The sequence below is a fragment of the Cupressus sempervirens genome, chromosome 6 (assembly GCF_028749045.1).
Source record: "Cupressus sempervirens isolate cs-2001-9-10 chromosome 6, ASM2874904v1, whole genome shotgun sequence".
Classification (NCBI taxonomy): Eukaryota; Viridiplantae; Streptophyta; class Pinopsida; order Cupressales; family Cupressaceae; genus Cupressus; species Cupressus sempervirens.
The window spans coordinates 644,795,529-644,807,427 of record NC_143123.1 but is presented as its reverse complement, the minus strand read 5'-3'; the positions used below and the strand labels follow the sequence as shown (position 1 = coordinate 644,807,427).

The 11,899-nt window shown below is 38.0% G+C and overlaps 2 protein-coding genes across 2 annotated transcripts; both read left to right on the top strand.

The window, feature by feature from the left end:
- Positions 1 to 7,991: 7,991 nt before the first annotated feature.
- On the top strand, positions 7,992 to 10,008 carry LOC149553871 (uncharacterized). The gene is made up of 2 exons (XM_089789955.1): positions 7,992 to 8,048; positions 8,882 to 10,008. The coding sequence occupies exon 2, from the start codon at positions 8,904 to 8,906 to the stop codon at positions 9,759 to 9,761; it is 858 nt and encodes a 285-aa protein (XP_089646081.1). The 5' UTR covers positions 7,992 to 8,048; positions 8,882 to 8,903; the 3' UTR covers positions 9,762 to 10,008.
- Positions 10,009 to 10,108: 100 nt separating this feature from the next.
- LOC149553870 (protein RSI-1-like) lies at positions 10,109 to 11,836 on the top strand. The gene is made up of 4 exons (XM_089789956.1): positions 10,109 to 10,682; positions 11,127 to 11,180; positions 11,461 to 11,491; positions 11,655 to 11,836. Exons 1-4 carry the CDS (start codon positions 10,614 to 10,616, stop codon positions 11,834 to 11,836), a joined length of 336 nt encoding a protein of 111 aa, XP_089646082.1. The 5' UTR covers positions 10,109 to 10,613.
- Positions 11,837 to 11,899: the final 63 nt, after the last annotated feature.

The following is an 11,899-nucleotide window of genomic DNA, read 5'->3' as shown; positions in this document are numbered from 1 at the left end:
TTGATTCAATTAAAACGAAAATACTTTATTACTCTAACACCCCCCTTAAGACAAACTTAAGGAGTAGCTAAAAACCTAGAAACTAGTACTGAAAGTAAAATTGGGTCCCAACAACAAGGCCTGATGAGGTACTCAAGCACAACCAAATCTCTTAAAAGAGGAGAAATAGAGAAAACTAAATAGGAAAATGACGCAATGCAAGGCAAGACAATCCCCAAAGGAGATGTCCAAACCCCCAACAAATAACCACACAACAGAAACACAACAAGGCAACATTAATGCAAGATCGGTTCTGCAAGATCTCGCAAGATCCAATTACCACACAACAATTTTAGCTAGTCCAGATTTAGAACTGGATAAAAACACCAAGAAGAGTTCCACACATGTACCCTTAGGTCCACCAAGCAATCCTCTAGTTCCTAAGCTGCAACCCTAGCTCTTCAAAATTTGCATCTACACTCCATCCCCTTCTTCAAGCTAAATGAATCATCATGCCAAAAGACTCTACAAGACCCCTTCTTATACCCAACTAAGCCACAAGTTGGCTCAACTCATTACAAACTAAGCGAAATCTCTTACATTAAATATAGGTCGAGCCACAAGTTGGCTACAACAGTAAATTAAATACCCATTCATAAATTAAATGCCAAAAGTCAGCTCACAGACAACTTGGCACCAACAAAAACCAAGACCGAACCGAATGTCAACAAAACCAAGCTGAGCACCAATAAATTCCAAGCATTGCCAAGCTCCAAAGACCATGTTGAGTTCTAGAGACCATGTTGAGCAACACAGTGTATGCCAAGCTCTCAAGCATAAATTGTGCCCAAAAGCAACTAAGTCCACATCCACAAACCATAATTCTTCCAACATGCAAAATTGCAAAAAAGCCTAGGATGCTCCTACATCAAACACCTCAAGTTTGAAAAGATATTCTAGTAGCTAGAAGAACATCTTCTAGGATTCAACACATAAATCCCAAATTGGTTCTTCACATACATATCCTCCAAGTCTTCACTTGTACAATCTTTCCCTTGGTCTTCTTCTATTTCTTTGGTGTGCTAAAAGTTTGCCTTCCATACTAATCTCCAACCTTCTCAAAATCTACCAACTCAACTCAGCTACCAATACTCAAGTTCCTCCTACCGAGCTCTTCATTCTGCAAAGGAACCAGGGAAAACTTCTTGCCACTTTTCTCAACAATAAACACATTCTTAACACAATCATGCACAACCCTACAATCATATTGCCAAGGTCTACCAAGCAACACATACAACTATTCATGTCCACAATATCATACAACACTTGATCCTTATACGGCCCAATCTGGATATCAACAAAGCATTGCTCCCTCACTTCCAAAGCATATTCACCTTGCAAGCAGTCAATCCTATAAGGATAAGGGTGTCTCACTATCTTCAAACCAAGTTTTTGAACCATCTCCTCAACAACAAGGTTATACCTACTACCACCATCCACAATCACTTTGCAGACTTTACCACCAGATTTACAACAAGTCTTGAACAAACTAGTCCTCTGACCAACCAATACTCGCTGAGCCAACAAACTCTCCTTTCTCCAGCTGACTGTCTTGAACTACAACCTCATTCACAATAGCAGTTGTCTTGCTAAGTGGACATTCAAAAGATATATGCCCTTCTTTACCACGTCCGAAACAATTACCTTTGAACTTACCTCTACCTGTCCTCTTTTTCTTATCAATAGGTTTTGGTTCACCTTCTACACTCGATTTAGCTTATGTCGAGCTATCATGCTTCTCCTTCCCTCTAGCATTACCTTGACTTTTCAACTTATCTTCTACCTTCAGAGCATACTAATAAGCATCATCAACTCAAGAAATATTCAACATACCAACCTCATCCTAAATATTGAATCTCAAACCATTAATGTACCGAGCTACCTCTTCCTTTGACAATTCTCTATGACTAGACCGAATAGTAAACCTGTAGAAATCCTCAGTATAATCTTTCACAGACATATCTTTCTGTTTCAGATTCTGCAACCTCTTAAACAACTCAAGTTCATAATCAGCAAGAATGAACTTAGCCTTCAATTTGGTCACTATCAACCTTCATCTAGTGATCTTCATTTCACCTTCCTCTTCTTTGGCTCTCTACAATTCTTTCCACCAAAGACCAACATGCTCTTTCAACTTAGTTTGTGCCAACCTCACTCTAAGTGGATCCTCAATATCCTCAAGCTCAAAGTAGTCTTCCAATTCACCAATCCAATCAATCAGGGCTTCAAGAGTCAAAGTACCTGAGAAATTAGAAACCTCCATCTTATGTTTCAACCTCAACAGAGATCTAGGTCTAGCAAACTGACCAGCCCTAGTTCTAATAGGTCTCTCTACATGATCAGTTCTGTCCTCACCACTAGATCTATCAACTTCAAAGACTTCAGCAACTTCCTCATAACTTCCCTCAATACTCGCATGCCTAAGTACACCACCTAAAGCATTCACAATTTCAGCAATCATGTCACTCTTCATCAAAGCAATCTCAGATCAAAATTCTGCTCTAATCTTTTCTGAGATCTTTTCTTCCACGACATCATTAAGATCATCGATTGCCTTAGGGTCCAATCTTCTTAGAGGCATCTTCCAAAATTTTCATAAACCCAAAGCAATAGATCCATCAATCCAAAAGATCAATCAGCTCCACAAGATCAACCTTCTCTACAAGTCCTAGTGCAAACTGCCTCAGCTTTAGCAATGCTCACACACACATAAACAACCTTTGCTCTGATATCACCTGATGCAGTACAAGGCAGGAGAATCCCCAAAGGAGATGTCCAAACCCCCAGCAAATAAACACACAACAAAAACGCAACAACAAGGCAACAATAATGCAAGATCAGTTCTGCAAGATCCCACAAGATCCACTTACCACACACCAATTCCAGCTAGTCCAAATCCACAATTGGATAAGAAAACCAAGAAGAGTTCCACACTTGTACCCTTAGGTCCACCAAGCAATCATCTGGTTCCTAAGCCGCAACCCTAGCTCTTCAAAATTCGCATCTACACTTCATCCCCTTCTCCAAGCTAGATGAATCATCATGCCAAAAGACTCTACGAGACCTCTTTGTATGCCCAACTAAGCCACAAGTTGACCCAACTCATTAGAAACTAAATTAAATCTATTACATTAAATATAGGTCGAGCCACAAGTCGACTACAACAGTAAATTGAATACACATACATAAATTAAATGCCAAAAGTCGGCTCACAAACAACTTGACACCAACAAAAACCAAGACCAAACCGAGTGTCAACAAAACCAAGCCAAGCACCAATAAATTCCAAGCATTACCAAGCTTTAGAGACCATGTCGAGTTCCAAAGACCATGCCGAGCAACATAGTGTATGCCGAGCTCCCAAAGTATGTCGAGCTCCCAAGTATAAACTATGCCCAAAAGCGACTGAGTCCACATCCACAAACTAGAATTCCTCCAACATGTGGGATTGCAAGAAAGCCTAGGATGCTCCTAAATCAAAAAAACCCTACTCCAAAAAGAGATGAAAATAATGCTAAAAGAACTAGTGAAGCACTGAAAAGGCCTCCAAAAGGAATGTCCCAGAAGATAAGAACAAAAGATTATCATAAAAAACATCATTGAAGCATGTATAAGCTACAAAGATTTGTCAAAAGTAATTGTTGATCTGAAGAACTTCAACTAAAATAGAACTTGACTAGGTAGAGAAGAATAATTTGCATCAAATCAAGAGGCACACAAAGGTAAACAACTAAACTCGAAGATAGTGATGGCATAAAACACCAAAGCCTGAAGAGTTGATCAATCGAACATGGAAGCTTGTGACCAAAGTAAGAACGAGAATAAGAGTGTGTATATGGTAAATAATTCATATCACTAAAATGCATAGGTACCTAGCCACTACTGTAGTGCCTCTCATGTTTGTAGTTTGTACCTTGTCTATTTTGATTCGAGAGATACTTGATACTCTTATTATATGTACTTTGAAATGACCTAAGGGTCGAATATTATACTTTGATTCAATACCATAGATGTTTTACTGCTATGCTATTCAATTTACCATATTTGCATGTTGATGCTATTTTGAGATGATAGTAGATCTATGATGATATCTAGTTATATGGTTTATTGGACATATTTGTTGATTATGTTATGAGTTGGATTTTATGCTATGGTTATTTACTTCATTCATGTACCTTTACGCTTTCTGCAAACTTGATCAGTGTAAATGGATTAATTAGTTATTTAATGCATTAATTGCTTTGGCTATTATATTATATGCAATTGCACTTGATCGTGTGTTTTAGTGTGCAGGATTTACATCCCTGGTAGTGGCCTATGGTGTTAGTGATTAAGCTATTCATATTTTACCAATGTCATCCCTGTATGGTCGACGTATCCTTATTTCATTGTTTAAATTAAACCTTTCGATGATTAGTAAATCCAAACTCATCTGCATTATGTGACTAGACCAATGAGTGTGTCTGTGCATTTAGAGGTTTGCTTCGTAGCGAAAGTTGTTAAGTGATTTTCTGTGATTTTGGGTTTTTGGGTTTTAAATCTTTTCAGATTTAATTTCTAGCAGCTTTACCTTAGGTGAATTTTCGTTACGAGGAATAACCTACTTTCATTTGGGTCGATTCGGAGTCTAGCTGCTATAGTTGGCTAGTTGTCCTAATTGACTATTCACTCAAAAAGTGAATAAGTATTGAAAAAGAAATTTAGTTCCTCGCTTTTCTATTTTGGATTTTAGAATTTGGAGAGCATTTTCCAAAATCCTCCTCTGAAGGATTGGACTTTTGTTTGTTTTGAGAGCTGTGAGCGTGGGATCTTTGCGAGGTTAGTCTTGTTGGATTTAGCTTGGGTAGATCGTACTTTGCCGTGATTTTTAGCAAATTTGGCAAGCATTTTATTTTATTGTGCGAGTTTCAATTTCTTCCCCTTTTGCTGTTAGGTAGGGCTTTCTCGTTTTATTGTTTTCACTCCATTTCAGCTTTCGTTTCTTATAGCAATTTGTTAGGAGGTTGAGAACTAGTGTTCCCCTCCATTTTTGTTTGCTGGTTCTACCCAGTTGGTCAGGTATGAACATTTTTCTTGTTTTCGGGATGGGGGTTTAGGATTTTGAGCCATTATTCTGGCTGTTTTTGCATACGGTGTCCAAATTCTTTTTTCTTTGGATTTTTGGAGCTTTTGTGCCCAAAGGCCAAATGGGTTTTAATTTCAACATTTTTCCAAATTTTGGGGTTTTTACCTCATTTTGTGTGTTGCCCTGTTTTCTCGACGCAATGTGGTTCATAGACCTGGATGATCCGTTTGGATATCAGTCAAAGCACTATTGCACTTTTATGTTGCATTGGGATGTGTGTTGCATCCATCCTCTCGATTCTATTATTTGATTGAGGAACTTTTTGATTTGTGTTCTCATCTGATCCTTGTGTCATGATCTTCATGGTGATGGTCTGTCACACATGAGTACGTGCATGTACGATTGTCGAATGACTTGCATGTCTCGACCTTTCGTGGTATTTCTAAAAGTTATGATCATTGGGGTTGGGTTGAGAATTTGCATGCCTACGGGCAGTCATCATTGGATGAGCGTGGTAGGGTAGGGTAGCATATGGAGGGGGCTTCTATCTCACAGCTCGGTGTTCATGGCACCGAAAGTTGGCAGAGGGAGCTTTATATAAGTAACAACTAAATAAAACACTAAGTGGTAATAAAACTTAAGATAATGAAAAGTTTCGCATTTGTGTGATGGTTCCAAGGGAGTCCCTTGAGAGTGTTGCCACACATGATCTGAGCTTGGGCTTTTGGATGCCCAGCGACTCTCCATGATGTCAGCCCCTACATAGTAGCCCATTGTGTGTTTGACCAGGATCTGTAGTTTTGCATTGTTTTGTGCAGAATTTGAGGAACTAGACAACCTATTTGTATTGTGTGGTGAAAGCAAGATAATTTATTCAATGGGGAAAGTGGTTTACATGTGAACAAATCCAATTTCATTTTTTAAATCTGTTGTAATGTGTGGATGAAATGGGGCTCATCAATCACATCAAAATAATTAACAAGCATAAAAAGAAGACTAAATTAATCATACTTGCATTGAAAAGTAAAATTGAATTAACCTAAAGTTAACATAGAAAAGGTTTTATGCTGGTATCAATGGGATGCGCTCTCTTGAGGTTACCAATCCCCCCCTCTATGATGGTTTAGTGGTGTTTATCTATGAGCATATTCAACCCAACCTTATGGGGATTCCCATTGCTAATAAGGTGGAGACTAAGAAGGAAACTAAGGTCTCAAAATCATAGAATGAGAACGGCCTTTCTCACACTAAAGGGAGTGGGTTTGAGGATGTGGTTATAAAAAGTTCTAAGGGGAGATTGGATGCGGTTATAAAAAGTTCTAAGGGGAAAGATAAATCTCCCTCATCTGTGAAGACACCAAACACTAGTAAGATTGAGAACAAGAAGTCAAGAATTTCTAAGGATGTTGAGATTTCTGATGAAGAATACAATAAGAACGAGGAGTACATGTACACAGACAGAGAAGATAGTGGACAAAACGATAAGAAAGAGAAGATGCCTACTTCTCTGTCTGATGTGGAGGCTCTCAGAGGCTCCCAAGTTTCTAAAGTTACACCTCACACTTATGTTCAAACTGAGGCCTCCCATGTTGTGCAGACATCTCTTTGAACAATTATGGGTGACAGAGTGTTAATCTAGATAAGATCCGGCTTCGTGTCTCGAGGCCTATGATGAACATGGCAGCTAGGGTTGAGGATAAAGGAGAGAGTAATTTGATTCAATTGATTGATCCTTCAATGCTCATCTTAAGTAATTCCCACAGAGAGACTAGCATGGACATTCTTCTCACGGCTAGCAATGGCATGCTAGATTTTGATAGGGCAATCAAAGGCTCCTTCCATGAACTTAAAGAGGTGAATTTGAAGATCAAGTCCCTTCAGAGAAGGGCTAATGTTCAAGAGGAGAATGTTAAGATTATAGAGCAAGGGATGGACAAACATAATTTTGATGGAGGAAATATGAGGTTGTTGATTGCAACTATAAGCAAGGATGACTTTATCAAATTGGAAGACAAAGTCACAGTGCTTGAGAATAAGGTTGTAGGTCTAGAAACTACTCTCATGTGCATTGCAGACCAAAGCTACAAAATATTGAAGGCCTCGAACGAGTATGTCAAAATTCTAGTTGGCAAACTAGAGAATTACACAGAGGATAGAACTATTATCTAGCTCTCTAATGATAATACTCCCCCTAGTTAGAATCCTTCTAGCCCAGCAGAAGGACCAAGTCCAACTATAAAAAGAAAGAGTCTTCAGTTGCATCTGAGGTTAAAGAGTTGAAGATTGCAACTGAGACAATGAACAAGCTAGAGGAAGAAGTTTCCGAGCTACTCAAGAATCTTGGGTAACTATTTGTTGTGTGCTTGTTTAGTGTTGTCTTTTGTTGTGTGGAGCCTGGCCCTTCTGTTGTTTTCTTTTTCTCAAACTAACCTTTTGTCCTTTATTGGCCTATGTTGTTTTTTGTTATGTTGGATAGATGATTGAACTGTAATTCTGCCTATCTTAAGTTCTTTTTTGTATCAAGGTTTCAAGAGCCCTTCAAAATGTATTCTTCATAATCAAATATATAGAAAAGGTTTATTTTCATTTTCGAAGCTTTTTCTTCTTTAATAAATATGATATATCTTATTTGCCGATGTATATGGTTTCCTTGAACTAAGTAAAGTCATTGAAAATTATGATGATTTTCATCAAAAAGACGTCCAATTTGAAACCTCCTTTTAACACATTAAATCGGAATTGAGAGAAAACTGCTATACTACCTACGAATTTAGCCTTTATCATGTCAGTCAATACATAAGCCCGTGTAGAGAAGGAGACACTTAAAAAGTCTTTTTAACGAGTGTTAGATTTTCCCCGAAGATTTCTTGTCGTTTATTCCAAGGATATTAAATTCAATAAAAGAAGAAAGAAACGAAAAGGATGAAGAATGCTTCGGAGCTAGGTAGTATTCCTTGGATTTATGGTAATCATGCATTCTCTCCGTAACATTGCCTGGTTTTCTTGAATATTTCAGCAACCTCGTAAATGTATCTAATATCAATCGAAATAGAGATAAGATCAAACAGCAATCCATTTGTTGAATTCTCATCCGACCAGGGCTTCCACATCTATAAATTGTTATCTACAGTCCCCTTTCACCGTCAATTCGGTATAAAATGGATTCCACAGCTTGGCCGGTTGATAGATGTAAACTTTCAATGAACTTAACAAACAAATATCTGTTAAACAGGTTCTTATCTTCAAAACAAAATTTCTGGAAAAAAGAAAGCTCTCTTCATTTTAACTGTTTTGGTAACTTTCTAGATGGATAAGTTTGGAAAACCTGATTCTTTCATGTGAAACAAATTTGTTGGAAAGAGATATGTTATTTGAATTTTTGCTAGCGATGGAATTGTCGATATTCGTTTTTGAAAATTTCTTTTTCAAATTACAAGTAATAAAATATATTAAAAGATTGTAGTTTAATTTATTAATCTGAGAGCATGTTCCTTAGTTACAGATTTGTTCTCTCATAGTTGTGTTGGTATATGAAGCCCAATGGTCATGATTGTTCCCTCTCCATCGTCTCTTCGTATTCGATGAGTTTTCTATAAATGACTTGTGCAGTCATGTATTGTATGGTACCAGATATTTCATTAATATAATTGTTCCCTGCTTTGAGTGTGGACATAGGCAAAGTTTTGCCGAACCACAATAAATAGTTGTGTCATTATATTTTGTCTTGTTCGTTGATTGATTTAATCTGCTCATTTAATAATTTACAATTGGTATCAGAGCTAGTTTGGCTTGAGCGGAGATGGAGGAAGAAGATGATGCTGATTTTATTATTGAACAATTTCTTGAAAATTTGGATTGGAGTGAAGAGGAGGATGCTGCAGCAAGCAAGGATGAAGACGAGGAAGCTGAGGTTTACTTGACAGAGGAGCCCTTTCTTGCACAAATATATGACTTGCCCACAGAGAAGTTTCCGCTTTGTAAAAATAAACCACAAGAGGATTCCGAGTGCCTCGCAACTGAAGATTTAAGGAGCACGGGGATTATAGAGCTCAAGGAGGCTGGAGAGAGCCAGGAGCTCAAGGCTGCGCATGATCCAGATGCCTTTGGCATGTTAGAGAATAACGACCCTAATGATTTATTGTTGCAGATTGCAACAGTAGAAGCAGAATGGTATGCATTAACTGCAGTTTTCTCTGTGCAAGAATGTAAAGGAGCATACAAAAAGTTTGTTGAGCAAGAAGAAAAATGGACAGCTAATGAAGGAGAAGACGTAACTGGCATTGATCTTTGCTTCAGTAAAGCAAATATACAAAATGGTTTAATACCCATGGACTTGGGTGGCTCAAGAGGGAGTCACAGGAGGAGGCAATTAATGGACACCTATGTTTATGATTTGGGGAATTCAATTTCCCTAATCAATATGTTTGCTAATTCTGTCGATGGACGAGTCCCAACAGCCTTCATATTTTTCACTCGCTGCTCAACAAGGAATGGAATTGGAGTGGTGCATAAGAATGATGCAAATTATGTGAGCTGTAGGCTGCATTACAAAGAAGATATTTATAATTCTGATGTAACTTGGAGAAGACTCATCCGCAGTGTGCTGGAACAAGGTTTGGCAACATTGCAGTCTTCTCTAGGCCTTGTTATTTTCTGAGATGCAGAAAAGGAAGCAGGGAGTGCCATGATGCATGGTTGTGCCAGTTGGACTTCATGGGGGAGAATGTTGGGATATGAAGCCCAATGGTCATGATTGTTCCCTCTCCATCGTCTCTTCATATTTGATGAGTTTTCTATAAATGACTTGTGCAGTCATGTATTGTATGGTACCAGATATTTCGTTAATATAATTGTTCCCTGCTTTGAGTGTGGCCATAGGCAAAATTTTGCCAAACCACGATAAATAGTTGTCATTATATTTTGTCTTCTTCATTGATTGATTTAATCTGCTCGTTTAATAATTTACAAGTTGGTCTCATCGCATAGATTTTTTACAAGCAAAGTAGTTGGTGTTCATCCTACATCTGTGGTACTCCACCATAATTAGATTGATGAACAAGTGATGCCAAATCCTAACATTGAGCTTTTCTCATAGAAGGCACATGGCATCACATGCAGTTGGTGTAAACCAAAGTCCTAGTGAAAGAAGATTTTCCCTCTATTTGTTAAGCATTTCTCTTGCATAAGAATGTAAGCACTCTATTTGGTTGGCTCACTGCCTCATTTTCAACCATTGACCGCTTGCATCAACTCAGTTCCAATACCATTTACTGAAAAATTGATGAACAAAAGGTACAGCTGTAACTTTTGCATCACCTCATCCTAATTGAGAACTGAGACCCAGAATGCCCTCTTTTCGGTTTCCAACCGACTGAAAAAGACTAACTCGATCGTCCTTAAAGAAATGAGTTGAGTTTATTCTTACTATATAAATTGGTCCTTTGTTCCACTTGAGCTCCCACCCGTCAAGCACAACTCAGTTGTTGAGAAGTCTTCTCTTCCCAGTAGAATGGCACATCTAGTATCATTTGGTTTTGTTCTTCTTACTCTGATGGGCTTGCTTGTTATCAATATTGAGGTACATTGCAACTCAGAACTGATCTCACTCAATACTACAAAAGCTTCTTATTCTTTTTGTTTCCAGTTCAACAATGCTACAGTAGGATTCTTGATCATAATCAATCAACCGCAATGCCACATTCGTGTTTTATATTAATTAGTCATAATGGCTTTATTTCTTCTTTCGGACAAGCTATTGTTTCATTATCTAGAATTTAATAGTATATAGATTACAGAAAGATGTGCTGAAAGATGTGCTGTCAGAGGGAACTCACTTATGTTTTCCCATTTAACAAGCACAATCCTCTGATGCCTTTCTCCTTGATATTTCAAGTCTTGTCATATAATAGTGCATTGGTCAGAGAAACATATGCACTGTAAATGGGAGCAGTGTTCGTGGCAATAATATTTATTAAAGTAATATTGGGATTTTGATTTCTAATATGACGTTTAAACTTTGCAGGCAAATGTGCAATATAGCAATGATAAGTCACTTTTCATGGCATGGTTGAGGATGGTAAGCCTTTTCTGCTATTGACTAACTTCCTTGTGCCTTACAATCAATGGGCCTCCCTCCTTTCACAATATTAACTTTCATTTGTCCGAAGAGAGCTTCTCCAGCAGGATTTGAACTTGTCCGGACAAACATACAATAGTTCCCAACTTAACATACTTAGATTCAGCATTTGTAGCTACCTAGTTGGCAATTATTAATGTCTAAGAGTGTCTGACTAGTTGCTTTCTTAGTTGTTTATGTTATGCTGACCATTTATAAACTTTTTGCTGATTCCGCTCAGAATTATGGAGAAGGAAGTCTTTGCCCTGCAGGTTTGTTTGAGCAATTTTTTATTTGTCTCTATTGGTAAAATGTTCCCTTTCTTTGAAGCAAGAGCCTAGAACACAATGGTAAATCATGAGCTTCTTACATGGGAGATATTGAGTTAATTACAAACAAATAATAATAAGGCTTCGTCCTATCAATTGCATGCAGATTGTGCCCCAAGGTGTTCTTACAGGTGTTCTGCAACCTCTCACAGAAAGCCCTGCATGTTTTTCTGCAAGAAATGTTGTGCTAAGTGTCTCTGTGTTCCTCCTGGAACTTATGGACACAAAGAAGTGTGCCCTTGTTACAATAACTGGACAACCCAACAGGGAGGTCCCAAGTGCCCTTAAATTCAATTGCCTTCCAATTTTCAGCAACAGCTGTTTTACTATCTCATAATGATAATAATAATT